Below are 17269 nucleotides of genomic sequence, written 5' to 3'. Positions count from 1 at the left end.
AGTTTAAAATAAATCTGAGGTGAACATAAACTGATAAGATAAATAATTGTATTTATCCTCCTACTCCTGAAAATGTTTTTTCTTTTGTTAGATACCTCATGGGGCTTGATTCACAAAAGAGTGCTAACTATTAGCACGGCCGTTTTCGCGTGAATTTTCGCATTGTGCGCGATCGCGAATTTTCACGCAAAACGATAACGGTTTTGTGCGCAAACGTGATTTTTTGCACGAAATCGATATCATTTACGTGTGAAAATTCGCGTTTGCGGGCTAAATCGTTATCGTTTTGTGCGCAATGTGAAAATTCGCGTGAAAACGCCCGTGCTACCAGTTAGCACTCTTTTGTGAATCAAGCCCATGGTTTTATTTTCCATTTAATCATTTACAAAGTAGATTGAATGTTTTATTGTCCCTGCTCAATGGCAGCCTATTAAAGGAGAACTGTAGTGAGATGGATATGGAGGCTGCCATATTTTTTTTTCTTTGTAGCACGTCGTTGGGGAGGGGGGACGGTCCCCCCCTCCCTCACCTCGGGCTCTCCCCTCTGCGCTCCCCTCCTGCATCTATGTAATGGTTAGCAGCGGCAGCAGCAGCTATAATTACCTCCATTCACCACCGGAGGTCGCCGATCTGCAAGGGCTTCACATTACTTTCACATTACTTCCTGTTTTAACAGGAAGTAATGTGAAGCCCTTGCAGATCGGCAACCTCCGTGGTGAATGGAGGTAATTATAGCTACCGCCGTTGCTGCTACCACTTACATAGATGCAGGAGGGGAGCGCAGAGGGGAGAGCCCGAGGTGAGGGAGGGGGGGACCGTCCCCTCTCCCCACCGACGTGCTACTAAGCTCTCCCCTTATGCTGCGACCCCTCCAGCCCCCCCCAAAACGACCATGAGCAGGCCCCAGGGGGGCCCCGGGCCCCCCCCCCCCGCGGGGGCAGGGGCTGCTTCCCCTATTGTTACGGCAGTGCTTGTTCAGGGTCTATAGCTAAAAGTATTAGAGGCAGAGGGTCAGCAGGACAACCAGGCAACTGGTATTATTTAAAAGGAAATAAATATGGCAGCCTTTATAGCCCCCTCACTTCAGTGTCCCAAGGTTAAAATAAGCGAAATATTGACCTTTCTCTATATCTCCCCTGCCCTAGGCAGTTGTATTCTGCCAGGAACACTTTTATGGTTGTAATTTGTTTATCAGTGAGGTTTCTATATTCCCGACAAGACGAGAAACAATCACTTGCATGCCTGAAAATTAACTCTTTCAGGCAGCTATATAATCTATATTCCTGACAAGACAGAAGCAGTCACTTGCATGCCTGAAAATTAACTCTTTCAGGCAGCTAAATAAAAAAAGATAAACAGACTGGCTATTAATATGTTTTTTTGATTCTCACTGTACATACACGTTTATTGCATCATGTCACATGTCGCCTCGGGTACACTCTTGCTGTAAGGATTGTTTGCACAGGCAGATAAAAGTATTTGTTTCTATTAATTTTTAGAAGAGCTTCCCCTGTATTTGTCTACATTCCGACTGCCTTATCAGAAAGTGGCAATGAATTGTTTTTGTTGGTGCATGCTATGGAAAAATAGTGAACACAGGCAAGTTCTAAACAGGCTTGGTACTATATGTTCCCATGTTTATCTCATCATGTCATGTACAGTTCCACTTTAAACTTTATACAACAGATTCAATCTACTGGTGGAGTTGCTAGTATTTTAGTAAAGTAGACACCCACCTAGGGCCTCGGGCCACACACACTTTGGGTAACATCATAAAATACTCAAAGACTCAAATAGAGTTTATAGTAAACAAGGACCCCTGCCTAGGGCCAGAGACAGTAGAGGTAGCATCATAAAATACTGACATAATCAAAAAGAGTTTATAAGCAGAGCTCATTCCTGTAAACAGAGCATGCATTAAATATGTAAAGAAGCATGTGGCAACAATTATTGCCAAGTTTCACGTATTTTCGTTTTCATTTGCGAAGTTGCCAACTTTTTGGCGTTCGTGCTCAGGATCCAGCAGTGTAATTATGCCAGTAGTAGTGGCGTAACTAAGGAGCTTGGGGGCCCAGTAATAGTTTTAAATGGGGCCCCAAGTACTCTCATTATATGGATCCCCGAAACCAACCAAGGACAGCTGCAGAGTCAGAGTGGGTTAATTAGAGTAAGGAAAATGTTAGTTAAAGTGGATCCGAGATGAAAAACTAACTATAGCAAGTGCGGTAACTTGTCTATATATCTTATCTAAAGTTTAGATAGTTTACACAGCATATCTAGCTGCAAACGGCTTCAACAGTTTATGATTATTTATTCCTGTGATACAATGAGGGCAGCCATGTTCTGTTTGTCACATTGTCACAGGCTGAGGGCTGGAGATACTATCAGCTTGCCTGTGTGTAAATTCAGTCCCCTCTCCTCCTCCCTCCTCCCCTCTGCCTCTGAAATCTCAGGCTAGTAACCTCCTCCTGCCCAGACTGAGCTCCCATAAGCCCTTGCTACAGTGCCAAAGCACTCTGGAGAAGCTGCGAGGCTTGTTTCGTTTATAGGGAATTCGAGTATTAAAACAAAACAAAAAAAGTATTTGGCTTGAGGAATGCCCTATAAACTATATGTAAGGAACACAATTATGCAATGAGTAAAAGTTTATCTCGGATCCACTTTAAGGATTACCACTATGCAATGCACATATAAAGGTGTTCATTACCAGCATAGCAGCAATGAAAAGCTAATAAGATGGATGAAGAGAGGCCCCTAGTTGGGTCCCTCGGGTCCAGGGGCCCCCTGTGTGGTCACACCCTATGTACCCCCTATTTCTACGCCACTGGCCAGCCCGCAGCATTACTTTTTCAGGGATTAGTGACCCAGAATTGGATTGCAGACTTCTCACATTATTATTGGCACGCTTGTTCTGGGTTAGTGAATCGCTAAGAAACGCTAAACTCTGAAAACATGGAATAAGATAACTAACCTAATTCACTTTTCTAAGAAAGGACACCCTTCATTTCTCAGCGCCGTGTTTTGTTTATTGGTGGCACTGGCTTGGTGGCATAGTGGATATAGCACTCTTGCCTTGCAGCTCTCGTAGGATTCCTGCTTCAAAATTGAGCCAAGAAACTATCTGCATGGGTTTCCTCTGGGCATTCTGGTTTCCTCACATATCCCAACAAAAAAACACACGGGTACGTTAATCAGCTTCCCTCAAAATTAATCCTAAATTATGACAACGACACCAGACTATAACTATGGCAGGGATTAGATTGTGAGCTCCCATGACGACAGTCAGTGACATGATTATGTACTCTGTAAAGTTCTGCAGAAGATGCCAGTGCTATATAAATACATAATAATAACATGGTAGGACATTAGGCTATGACTATGGCAGGGATTAGATTGTGAGTTCCTCTGAGGACTGTCAGTGACATGATTATGTACTCTGTAAAGTGCTGCAGAAGATGCCAGTGCTATATAAATAAATACATTAATAATAATAATAATAATAATAATAATAATAATAATAATATTATAGGACATGAGACTATGACTATAGTAGGATTAGATTGTGAGCTCCTCTGAGGACAGTCAGTGACATGACTATGTACTCTGTAAAGTGCTGCAGAAGATGTCAGTGCTATATAAATACATAATAATAACATGGTAGGACATTAGGCTATGACTATGGCAGGGATTAGATTGTGAGTTCCTCTGAGGACTGTCAGTGACATGATTATGTACTCTGTAAAGTGCTGCAGAAGATGCCAGTGCTATATAAATAAATAAATTAATAATAATAATAATAATAATAAAAATAATATTATTATAGGACATGAGACTATGACTATAGTAGGAATAGATTGAGAGCTTCTCTGAAGACAGTCTGTGACATGACTATGTACTCTGTAAAGCGTTGCAGAAGATGTCAGTGACACATCTTCTGCAGCTCTTTACAGAGTACATAGTCATTACTGTTTTCAGAGGAGCTTAGTGATACATAAATACATAATAAATAATGTTGTCCAAGGCATATGCCTAGCTGGGCTATTGGCTATGCTCAACTCACAATACCATCACTGGCTCCATTTGCATGTACTAGTCAGTAGTTTCTGTTAATGATAATAAATAATGACGTCTCTTCGATAGGCTCATAGAACAGTTTTTGCATCAGGTTACAATCTTGGACTCAGCATATATGAAGCAGCATCAGCCACATACTTACCCAGGCTGTTTATTAGCAGTAGAGTTCATCAATGTGTCCTTGTAGCTCTCAGCAGTCAGATTCATAGTTTCTACTTGTAGCGCACTGATATCTCCTCCAGTAGTTGGAAGGTAGTCCAGTCTTGTGACAGTCCAGCTGTGCGGCAGCCCAGATGTGAGACAATCCAGCTCTGGGATAACTCAGCTATTCCAGTGTGTCACCAGTACAGTCTGAAACTTCACACATGAGATGCCAGTTTCTCTGCAGCTTCTGCTGGAAATCCTATAGCTGCTGCAATGTCTGCCTTCAGGACTTGTAAGATATGGATACCTGAATGTTGTGTGTTGAAAGAGAGCAAGTTTACTGGCGAGTCTGTCAGCAGAGCAAGCTGGCAACTGTGTTTAATCTGCTGCGCTGCTGACTGCTTGTGGTGACTTAAGTAAACTTGCAGATCGAGTGACGTCAGATTTCCACAAAATAGAATAGATGAGCTGAAAGCATCTCATGGCATGACAGAGTAGGAAGAGTAAAGTGACAAGAGTAGGGAGGCAGAGGAGGTGGTGAGTGGGGAGACAGAGGTCAGGGCAAGGGAGGGATGGGGGAGTCAGGGGCAGGGAGACAGATGGGGTGACAAACTGATGATTGGGAAGTGTGAGAAGGGCGTTGGGGCAATATTCAGAGAGGAGAGAAAAGGGGAGGTAGAAAAGGGGAAGGTGAGAAGAGGGAAGGAGAGATTTGATACAAGGAGGGAGAGAGGGAGGGAATGAGAAAGAATCAGAGGAAAGAGAGATAGAGAAACATAACAGAGAGGGGTAGAGAGATGGTAATAAAAGAGAAGGAGGGAATACAATCTGTCTTGAATGTATGCACCTACAAAATAATTTACACTCCCTTTAGTACTCCATACATAGGTCTGTGCATGTAACATCCAGTTCTGTGGACTTCTGATCCAGTTATTTATCATGCCTGAAGAATGAACTTAGGTTTCGAATGCATCCAAGAAAACTAGCTACAGATAGTTGTGAGTCTATACAGAGTGTCGGGGTGTAGTGTCCATGCAGAGTGTTGTGGTGTAGAGTCTATGCAGAGTCTATGCAGAGTGTTGGGGTGTAGAGTCTATGCAGAGTCTATGCAGAGTGTTGGGGTGTAGAGTCTATGCAGAGTCTATGCAGAGTGTTGGGGTTTAGGGTCTATGCAGAGTGTTAGGATGTAGAGTCTATTCAGAGTGTCGGTGTGTATGCAAAGTGCTGGGGTCTAGAGGCTTTGCAGAGTGTTGAGGTGTAGAGTCTATGCAAAGTGTTGGAGTGTAGGGTCTATGTAGAGTGTTGGGGGGTGTAGGGTCTATGCAGAGTGTTGCGGTGTAGAGTCTATGCAAAGTCTATGCAGAGTGTTGGGGTGTAGGGTCTATGCAGAGTGTTGGGGTGAAGGGTCTATGCAGAGTGTAGGATTGTATAGGCTATGCAGAGTGTTGGAATGTAGGGTCTATGCAGAGTGTTGGGGTGAAGGGTCTATGCAGAGTGTAGGATTGTAGAGGCTATGCAGAGTGTTGGGGTGAAGGGTCTATGCAGAGTGTAGGATTGTAGAGGCTATTCAGAGTGTTAGAATGTAGGGTCTATGCAGAGTGTTGGGGTGTAGAGTCTATGCAGAGTTTTGGGTTGTAGAGGCTATTCAGAGTGTTGGGGTGTAGCGTCTATGCAGAGTCTATGCAGAGTGTTGGGGTGTAGCGTCTATGCAGAGTGTTGGGGTGAAGGGTCTATGCAGAGTGTTGGGGTGTAGAGTCTATGCAGAGTGTAGGATTGTAGAGGCTATTCAGATTGTTGGGGTGTAGAGGCTATTCAGAGTGTCGGGGTGTAGAGTCTATGCAGAGTGTTGGAGTGTAGGGTCTATGCAGAGTGTTGGAGTGTAGAGTCTATGCAGAGTGTTGGAGTGTAGAGTCTATGCAGAGTGTTGGGGTCTAGAGGCTATTCAGAGTGTTGGGGTGTAGAGTCTATGCAGAGTCTATGCAGAGTGTTGGGGTGTAGAGTCTATGCAGAGTCTATGCAGAGTGTTGGGGTTTAGGGTCTATGCAGAGTGTTAGGATGTAGAGTCTATTCAGAGTGTCGGTGTGTATGCAAAGTTTTGGGGTCTAGAGGCTTTGCAGAGTGTTGGAGTGTAGGGTCTATGCAGAGGGTTGGGGTGTAGAGTCTATGCAGAGTGTTGGGGTGTAGAGTCTATTCAGTGTGTTGGGTTGTAGAGGCTATTCAGAGTGTTGGGGTGTAGAGTCTATGCAGAGTCTATGCAGAGTGTTGGGGTGTAGAGTCTATGCAGAGTGTTGGAATGTAGAGTCTATGCAGAGTGTTGGGGTGTAGAGTCTATTCAGTGTGTTGGGTTGTAGAGGCTATTCAGAGTGTCGGGGTGTAGAGTCTATGCAGAGGGTTGGGGTGTAGAGTCTATGCAGAGTATATGCAGAGTGTCGGGGTGTAGAGTCTATGCAGAGTGTTGGGGTGTAGAGTCTATGCAGAGTCTATGCAGAGTGTTGGGATGTAGAGTCTATGCAGAGTCTATGCAGAGTGTTGGGGTGTAGGGTCTATGCAGAGTGCTAGGATGTAGAGTCTATTCAGAGTGTCGGTGTGTATGCAAAGTGTTGGGGTCTAGGGGCTTTGCGGAGTGTTGGGGTGTAGAGTCTATGCAGAGTGCTGGGGTTTAGGGTCTATGCAGAGTGTTGGGGAAGCAGTAGATTTGGGCGCATGAGACAAGTGGACAAAAAGGGCGCCCCATTCACTCCCATTATAAATATCGTTTATCGGGCGCCGAACAGGGAGAAAAAGGCGCCCGAGATTATTAACGTTTTAACAAACGGCGCCCGGAGAATTTTAAGGATTTATAACTATGTTTGTGATGATTTAACTTTACAAAATGAGCCCGTGACGAATAACGTTTATAAAGATACTAAATCACTATTTATAAAACATTTCTAAAACATTATTATATACCCAAAAAAATTAATTACATTTTTTTGTTTTACATTTTTTATTTATTAATGTCTGTAAAACATTATTATCCATAGGGGGTCTTAGGTTTAGGCACCAACAGGGGGGTCTTAGGTTTAGGCACCAACAGGGGGGTCTTAGGTTTAGGCACCAACTGGGGGGTCTTAGGTTTAGGCACCAACAGGGGGGTCTTAGGTTTAGGCACCAACTGGGGGGTCTTAGGTTTAGGCACCAACAGGGGGGTCTTAGGTTTAGGCACCAACTGGGGGGTCTTAGGTTTAGGCACCAACTGGGGGGTCTTAGGTTTAGGCACCAACAGGGGGTCTTAGGTTTAGGCACCAACAGGGGGGTCTTAGGTTTAGGCACCAACAGGGGGGTCTTAGGTTTAGGCACCAACAGGGGGTCTAGGGGTTAGGGAGAGGTACAGGGAGGGTTTTTAACAAACGTTAAAATAAGTTTCAGTTTACAAATAGGGAAGATTAACGGTTTAAGAATTGCCGATCTCATACACATTATTTAGTGATTTATAAATTCTTAAAACACTATTTCTAAACGAAATTCTACACAATATTTCAATAAACGATAATACTGTTTATCGTTTACACCACGTGCCCTTTTTTCCCGACGCCCTTTTTTGATGTACCCGAGTGTTGGGGTGTAGGGGCTTTGCAGAGTGTTGGGGTGTAGGGTCTATGCAGACAGAGGGTTAGGGTGTAGAGGGTTAGGGTTAGTGTGTTGGGATTTTGAGTTTATGCAAAGTTGTTTGTGTGATCACTTCCATATTCATAAAAGTGTGGACACATTGTTAAAAAGAAAGATACATCTTTTTCGCTACTTGCCACATTTGAAATTGATCTTCATTCACTTTTTGGTCGCTTCAGTGAAAGCCAATGGGGCTTCTATTTGCCACTTTTTCATCTTCAGTGTACACGTCGTCCCTGACTTATGAACATCCGACTTACAAACGACCCGCCGATACGAACGGCATGGATTCTGTGTTGCCATGGGAACAAGTAAAAAAAATAAATTCAAATGGGACTTGTAGTTTTTGAGAAAATTGATTTTAAAAAAATCAAAGAAAAAAATGGCTTTTAAACTGGAATAAGCTGGTACAGAGGGCAGAAAAGACACAGAGGGGGACACTGGAGGCACGGGGGGGGGGGGGGGGGGGGCACAGAGGAGGTACAGGGGGCAGAGATGGCACAGTGTTCCGACTTAAGAACAGATTCAGGTTAAGAACGAACCTACAGTCCCTATCTCGTTCGTTAATCGGGGACTAACCTTTATTTCGGAACAGGTTTTCTTTTCCACTTAAAGGAATATATCTGATTTCTTTTCAGTTTCCCCACCAAAGTCACTAGTGAAAAAGTCCCTTTTCCGGGCGCCCAGTGAATAATAACATTTACAAACATACTTACTATAGAATAACGTTTACAAACATGCTTACTATAGTTATTGTTTCTATCTACATAAAGTTTAATAACTAAAATAATATTATCTGGAAAATACAAATACTCCTCGAATAACTAAATATATAATTTTAAAAAATAATTTGATAAACGATATGGGAGTTTTAGGGATAGGCACCACTAGGGGAGTTTTAAAGGGACACTTAAGTCAAACAAAAAAAATGAGTTTTACTCACATGGGGCTTCCAATAGCCCCCTGAAGCTCTCCGCTGCCCTCGCCGTCTCCCTCTGATCTTCCTGGCCCCGCCGGCAGCCACTTCCTGTTTCGGTGACAGGAGCTGACAGGCTGGGGACGCGAGTGATTCTTCGCGTTCCTGGCCACAATAGCGCCATCTATGCTTCTATAGCATATATCATATACCATATAGCAGCATAGAGGGTGCTAATGTGTCTGGGAACGCGAAGAATCACTCTAAAGTGTCCCTTTAAGGTTTAGTAAAGTCTGATAACTAAAACGATATTATCAGGAAAAGACAAATACTCCTCAAAAAACTAAATACAGGATCTTCTCAAAAAATTAGCATATTGTGATAAAGTTCATTATTTTCTGTAATGGAGGGCCGGCCCGCCCATGAGGCGGGGTGAAACTTTTGCCTCAGGCGGCACTTCTGGGGGGGCGGCACCCGCCTGTCCGTGGGTGTGGGGGGCCGCCCGAGCTGGAGGGGATAGCGGGCAGGAAGGGGGTATTGGGCCTAGCGGCGGGGAGGGGGGTCGGACCCCCTCCCTCGCCTGGGTCCCCCATCCTCGCTCCCCTCCAGCTTTAAAAAGTTACGTTGCTGCAGCTATTGTAAGAGGCATGGGCGGGGATCACTCACCTCTTCCTCGTTCCAGCGTGCGCTCCACTGACGTCACTTCCTGCTACGCCGCCCACTGTATTGTGAGTGGACGGCGTTACAGGAAGTGATGTCAGTGGAGCGCACGTTGGAACGCGGAAAAGGTAAGTGATCCCCGCCAGTGCCTCTTACAATAGCTGCAGCAACGTAACTTTTAAAAACTGGAGGGGAGCGGAGGACAGGGGACGCTAGGCCCAATACCCCCTTCTTGCCTGCTATCCCCTCCAGCTCGGCGGCCCCTTACACCCACTGAGGGGGGGGGGGGGGAGGGCGGCGATTTCTTTAAAGATTTTCTCAGGCGGCAAAAAGTCTAGGGCCGGGCCTGCTGTAATGTACTGATAAACATTAGACTTTCATATATTTTAGATTCAAATACACACAACTGAAGTAGTTCAAGCCTTTTATTGTTTTAATATTGATAATTTTGGCATACAGCTCATGAAAATCCAAATTTCCTATCTCAAAAAATTAGCATATTTCATCCGACCAATAAAAAAAAAGTGTTTTTAAAACAAAAAAAAGTCAACCTTCAAATAATTATGTTCAGTTATGCACTCAATACTTGGTCAGGAATCCTTTTGCAGAAATGATTGCTTCAATGCGGCATGGAATGGAGGCAATCAGCCTGTGGCACTGCTCAGGTTTATGGAGGCCCAGGATGCTTCGATAGCGGCCTTAAGCTCATCCAGAGTGTTGGGTCTTGCGTCTCTCAACTTTCTCTTCACACTATCCCACAGATTCTCTATGGGGTTCAGGTCAGGAGAGTTGGCAGGCCAATTGAGCACAGTAATACCATTCTCAGTAAACCATTTACCAGTGGTTTTGGCACTGTGAGCAGGTGCCAGGTCGTGCTGAAAAATGAAATCTTCATCTATATAAAGCTTTTCAGCAGATGGAAGCATGAACCCACTTTTGAACCAGAAACAGCGGCAGAAGCGCCTGACCTGGGCTACAGAGAAGCAGCACTGGACTGTTGCTCAGTGGTCCAAAGTACTTTTTTTCGGATGAAAGCAACTTTTACATGTCATTCGGAAATCAAGGTGCCAGAGCCTGGAGGAAGACTGGGGAGAGGGAAATGCCAAAATGCCTGAAGTCCAGTGTCAAGTACCCACAGTCAGTGATGGTCTGGGGTGCCATGTCAGCTGCTGGTGTTGGTCCACTGTGTTTTATCAAGGGCAGGGTCAATGCAGCTATCTATCAGGAGATTTTGGAGAACTTCATGCTTCCATCTGCTGAAAAGCTTTATGGAGATGAAGATTTCATTTTTCAGCACGACCTGGCACCTGCGCACAGTGCCAAAACCACTGGTAAATGGTTTACTGACCGTGGTATTACTGTGCTCAATTGGCCTGCCAACTCTCCTGACCTGAACCCCAAAGAAAATCTGTGGGATATTGTGAAGAGAAAGTTGAGAGACGCAAGACCCAACATTCTGGATGAGCTTAAGGCCACTATCGAAGCATCCTGGGCCTCCATAACATCTGAGCAGTGCCACAGGCTGATTGCCTCCATGCCATGCCGCATTGAAGCAGTCATTTCTGCAAAAGAATTCCCGACCAAGTATTGAGTGCATAACTGAACATAATTATTTGAAGGTTGACTTTTTTTGTTTTAAAAACACTTTTCTTTTATTGGTCGGATGAAATATGCTAATTTTTTGAGATAGGAAATTTGGGTTTTCATGAGCTGTATGCCAAAATCATCAATATTAAAACAATAAAAGGCTTGAACTACTTCAGTTGTGTGTATTTTAATCTAAAATATATGAAAGTCTAATGTTTATCAGTACATTACAGAAAATAATGATCTTTATCACAATATGCTAATTTTTTGAGAAGATCCTGTATATCAATTAAAAAAATTATTTGGTAAATGATATGGGAGTTTTAGAGTTAGGCACTACCAGGGGAGTTTTAAGGCTAAGGCACCACCAGGAGGGTGGGGGGAGGGGGGGGGGGTCTTCGGGATAGGCTCCACCAGGGGGGTCTTAGCATTAGGCACCACCAGGGGAGTCTTAGGGTTAGGCACCACCAGGGGAAGGGTTAGGCACCACCAGGAGGGTTTAATTAAGGGTTAGGCACCACCACAGGGGTCTTAGGGTTAGGCACCCCCAGGGGGATCTTAGGGTTTTGCACCACCAGGGGGTTTTAGCGTTAGGCACCACCAGGGGGTCTTAAGGTTAGGCACCAGCAGGGGGGTTTCAGAGTTAGGGATAGGTAAAGGTTCTGTGTGAAAGTAGGGTTAGGTTTGTTGTAGTTGTAGTAAAATATTGGTAATATTTACTAATGTTTTACTATAGTTATTACGAAGGTAATTATATATTTTTTTCATTGTTAAAAACAATATTTTCAAATTTATTACATGAAGAAACGATTAAAATAAGGTTATAGACAATATTATACAATTATTACGATTATACATATGTCATCATTTCCAGTGTTATAAATTATATTTTCAGATTTCTATTGCAAGAAGAAACAATAAAATAAGGTTATAGGCAATATTATACAATTATTATGATTACACATATATTATTGTTTCCAGTGTTATAAACAAGATTTTTATTACAAGAAGAAATGATAAAATAAGGTTACAGACAATATTATACAATTATTATGATTATACATATATAATCGTTTCCAGTGTTATAAACAATATTTTCCGTTTTTTTTAAATTACAAGAAGAAACAATAAAATATGTTTATAAACAATATCATTAAATTTCATTTACACCACGCATCCTTTTTTCCAGGCACATTTTTTTTTTTATTTCATGTTATTTTATTATTTTGTAGTTCTGTATACATTAATAGAAAATAAGCAATTAACCCTTAGGCCTCTCCCCTAAAAAAACCCTCCCGCCCCTGTCGCTATCGCCACAGATCAGCGACGTGTACCGACATGCCCGCACACGCCTGCCCCCCCTGGCCCCGTCCTCCTCCTGTCCCAACGGCCGGCCACGGCCACACATGTGCAGTAACGGAAAGGCACGGACACAGGGACAAGAGAGGACGCAGGGACACAGGGGGGTTATTGTATAGGATATATTGTAAAATAGACTAATCAAATCTTGTAGTGAAATGATTTGACTATTCCATTTTCACGCTGCATAGATTTGCAGTAACATTTGAATATGGGGACACAAAATGCCAATAGACGTCTGCTGCAGGTAGAAGTAGCCTTGTACTAAAATGCCTTTAGACGTCCATGGTGTATTCATGCGAACACAGAACACCTATAGATATCCAGGACAGTATAAGGGTAAAGTAAATAACTAAATACATAAAATATGCTGACTTAAAGCACACCTGAAGCGGAAATAATCTTATGACATAATGAATTGTATGTGTAGCACAGCTAAGAAATAGGACATTAGCAGCAAAGAAAAGAATCTCATATTGTTTTCCCGTACAGGAAGAGATAAGACACTTCACAGCAAAAGAGCTTCTCTGAGCTATTGGACCCACTGGGTCAGAATACAGTCCTGTTTTCTGAAGCACTTATACATGAAAGAAACAGTGAGTGACAGCTTGAGATAAGGTTTTACTGCAGGAAAGTTCAAAGGGCCATTATTTCTGCTTTGTGTCATAGCTTAAAAGACAGTGTGGTTGCTAAACTGCAACTGTGACAGTATGATCCAATGTTATTAAAATAAGCGATAGAACTGAAAATAAAAATATGAGACTCTTTTCTTTGCCCCTAATGTTCTATTCATTATCTGTACTACACATACAATCCATTATATCGTAAGTGTGTTCTCGCTTCAGGTTGCTTTAACTGTCACATTTTTCCTTAAAGGACCTCTTTCACGAATGAGGAAAAAAATAAAAAGTGGTTTATGCATAAACTATTAAACATTCTAAAGTAGTGTAAAACGTTTTTTTTTTTTTTTGTTTTTTTTAATGAATGGTTCCATCAATACAACATGTAATGTAAACAGTGACGGATGACGGACTGTGAGGCTGAACCATTTGTTAGGGGTGTTTTTTTTTTTTTTACTTTCATTTCACAAATATAACTGCTGCCTACCTAGGTTTCATTGGTGTAATCCATTGCTGGTAGGAATCACGGTTACAGCTGTTATAATAAGGGCTCTGTATGTGTTTACATTGTTGCCTGGCAACCAGACTCCTGGGGCCATATGCAATTCATTTTTTCACCTGAGTTATCTCCTAGGAAATAATTTTTATTTTCTCTGTAAACTAAATTTTCTGCATTGTACAATTGAAAAAGTACCCAAAAGTTGGTGAAAAACGTACTATCAAATTTATTTTGAGTATTTTCTTGCTTTTCGGTGGCTTGAAAGGCATTTTATTGACAAGTTTAAAAATATCACCTAGGAGAAAACCCAGGAGAAAAAGTGAATTGCATATGGCCCCTGGTCTCTGCAGAGAGTCTGTGCAGAGAGTTGGTCTGTGCAGAGAGTCATCTGTTATCAGCTGCTGGGAGAATCAGCCAGAATCAGCCCCATCTACACCATACGATTCTTTGTCCGATTCGATTCAATTTGATTCGATTCATTGATTAGATTCAATGACCTGTCCAATTCATGATTTGATTCATTTCCAAGTCAAATTGAATCGAATCATGAATCAGACATGTGAGATTTAATCAAATGGAATCAATGAATTGAATCGAATTGAATCGGACAAAGAATCGTATGGTGTAGATGGGGCTGATTCTGGCTGATTCTCCCAGCAGTTGATAACAGATGACTCTCTGCACAGACCGACTCTCTGCACAGATGGCAATAGATTACACCAATGAAAACCAGGTAGGCAGCAGTTATATTTGTGAAATGAAAGTAAAAAAAAAACACTCATAGCAAATGGATCAGCCTCACAGTCCGTCATCCGTCACTGTTTACATTACATGTTGTATTGATGAAACCATTCATTTTTTATAAAAAAAACTTTTTACACTATTTTAGGAGGATGTTTAATAGTTTATGCATAAACCACTTTTTCTTTTTTTTCGCTAAAGAGGTCCTTTAAGATTTTTTGTTTTTGTTTTGCTTTTTTCCCCACTTCTTTTTAATGACATACGGATGGGATGTTTGTTCTCCACATGTGCTATTGCTTTGGTTGATGGGAAAATCCGTTTTAAGTGACCTATGGGATTAGTAGCTGTGCTGTCGCTATCGTCCTGACTCCTGTCACTGCAGCCAGTGTTATTTCCGGCAATCTCTGCAGCGGCCAGTCATGGTAATAGTCTCACAGCTATTAATTGCATAAACCACTTTATAGAAACCCTCTTCCTTATTCGGTATGTAAATTCCCAAAGAGTTTTATAAGTTTGTCCACAAAGCATCCCCCGGGATTCCCCCAGAATGTGACTGCTACGTGTGGCAGCTGCTCCACTTTCCAACATAATGGCACCAAAGCGTCAATTATTTCTCATGTGTTTACTTGTATTATACTTAAAGGGATACTGTAGGGGGGTCGGGGGGAAATGAGCTGAACTTACCCGGGGCTTCTAATGGTCCCCCGCAGACATCCTGTGTTGGCGCAGCCACTCACAGATGCTCTGGCCCCGCCTCCGGTTCACTTCTGGAATTTCTGACTTTAAAGTCTGAAAACCACTGCGCCTGCGTTGCCATGTCCTCACTCCCGCTGATGTCACCAGGAGTGTACTGCGCAGGCACAGACCATACTGGGCCTGCGCTGTGCGCTCTTGATGACATCAGCGGGATCGAGGACACGGCAACGCAGGCGCAGTGGTTTTCAGACTTTAAAGTCTGAAATTCCAGAAGTGAACCGGAGGCGGGGCCGGAGCATCGGGGAGTGGCTGCGCCAACACAGGATGTCTGCGGGGGACCGTTAGAAGCCCCGGGTAAGTTCAACTCATATTCCCCTGACCCCCCTACAGTATCCCTTTAAAGCGGACCTGAACTCAGTACTTCCTCTCTGCTCTAAAAGATAAGCACCAGCATAATAACCTTTACAGAAAAACATTTCTTTGTTACAGCTTACAGAACTCCTGCAAAAAATCTGCAGCGTGTCTACTTCTTGCTTTCATGGAAACAGACATAGGCTTAACATCCTGTGTTAACAAATTAGCTGTGTCTGTCGCAGACTGCAAGATTTCTGTGCTGACACAGCTCAGAGATCAATTTACACTTGTGATTACTTACAGAGGAAGTGGTGTTAGACAGGCTCTTCTCTCTAAAAACACACATACTGCGCAGCAGTATGATGCGCTATGATGCGCTTGCGTACTGCTGCATGTGTTCTGCACAGCCCTGACCCATTCACGGTATAGAATGAGATCAGCAGCGCAACGCGTAGTGGCGCAGATGGTGTGCAATCGTACGCGTTGCGTTCCGCGTGGCCATTTCTGCGTCATGATGTGAATGAGACCTTAAGGTGGGCACTAACGGTCCAATTTCTATGGAAAAATAGTTTGAGCGATCAGAAATTCTGATTGGATTGGTTATAAACAATCTCCATTGGTGGACACAATCGATTATAACCGAGTGAAAAAAATGTTGTCCGAATGAATTTTAGTCGAACCAAAATTTGGATTTTCTTGTTGGTTGTGATAGATAGGAAGCAAAGATTGGTTCGCTGATGGTGTAGTGAACGATGTATTACAATATTTCACTTCCGATCAGAATTTCTGATTGCTCTAAAGGTAGCCACTAATGGTCCAATTTCTAGCGAAAAATCGTTCGAGCGATCAGAAATTCTAATCGGAAGTGAAATATTGTAATAAATCGTTCACTACACCATCAACAAACCAATCTTTACTTCCTATCTATCACAACCAACAAGAACATCCAAATTTTGGTTCGACGAAAATTCATTCGGGCGACATTTTTTTCACTCGTTCATAATCGATTGTGTCCACCAATGGAGATTATTTACAACCAATACGATCAGAATTTCTGATCACTCAAACGATTTTTTGCTAGAAATTGGATCGTTAGTGGCCACCTTAACTATTTTTCGCTAGAAATTGGACCGTTAGTGGCCAACTTTACTAATCTAGACTAAGTAGGCAGATCAGGTGTACTGACTTCACCCTGACAGCATTAGCTGCATGCTTGTGGCAGGTGTGCAACTGGAAGCGCCAAAGCCAGGAAACGTGTGATATCCAGGCGACTACTACTTTTTTTTCCAAATATCATTTTTATTGAACAGTTTAATAAAATACATGTCATCAATCATTATAAAACAGAAATCATTTTTAACATTAGAATCCTCTTCCCATATCTAAAATGTGTTCATACAATTTCCAACACTAAACAAAATTAATACTGTGTAAACAAAGCTAAGCAAACACGTTATAACCGCTCATCATTTTTTCCTCCTCAGATTATTATAACAAATACTCAATGTTAAAGCAATTGGTAATCGTAGAAGAAAAATAGAAACCAGATACTTACCTAAGGAGAGGGAACGCCCAGAGCCTATAGAGCCTCCCCTATCTTCTCCCGGTGCCCTAATTGCAGCGGCAGCCCCTCCGTTTGAATCCCCCACCTAGGAGGACTTTGGAGGTCTTTGGGAGTTGAGTCCTCCAGAAATCAGGCGGCTCCATATTGCATACGCGCGAGTGTGCAAGCGAGGGTGCTTGAACGTGCGCAGTATGGCGTGGCCCATCCGTATTGTGCAGCCTGAGTGCTCCCAGAGACTTCCGAAGCCTCCCTTCGGCAGCGAAGCGAGCAGTATTTGATCAAATTGGTTGAATACTGCTACCAGGGAGCCAGCGCTGGAAAGTGGACCGGGAGAGGAGCGGGAATGCTCTAGAAGTGTTCCCCAACCCTGTCCTCAAGGCCCACCAACAGTGCATGTTTTGTGGAAC

At 42.9% G+C, this 17269-nt stretch overlaps 1 protein-coding gene across 1 annotated transcript in view; it reads right to left on the bottom strand.

Moving 5' to 3' along the window:
* LOC137522237 (free fatty acid receptor 2-like) overlaps nucleotides 1-4246 on the bottom strand; it is a 48962-nt gene extending 44716 nt beyond the window's left edge. The window contains exon 1 of the mRNA XM_068242269.1: nucleotides 4217-4246. Coding sequence (XP_068098370.1) covers nucleotides 4217-4245 — 29 coding nt within the window. The 5' untranslated portion in view covers nucleotide 4246. The remainder of the gene's footprint in view (nucleotides 1-4216) is intronic.
* Between the last annotated feature and the right edge of the window lie 13023 nt (nucleotides 4247-17269).

The sequence above is a fragment of the Hyperolius riggenbachi genome, chromosome 6 (genome assembly GCF_040937935.1).
Source record: "Hyperolius riggenbachi isolate aHypRig1 chromosome 6, aHypRig1.pri, whole genome shotgun sequence".
Classification (NCBI taxonomy): domain Eukaryota; kingdom Metazoa; phylum Chordata; class Amphibia; order Anura; family Hyperoliidae; genus Hyperolius; species Hyperolius riggenbachi.
This window is presented reverse-complemented; position numbering and strand designations above follow the sequence as displayed.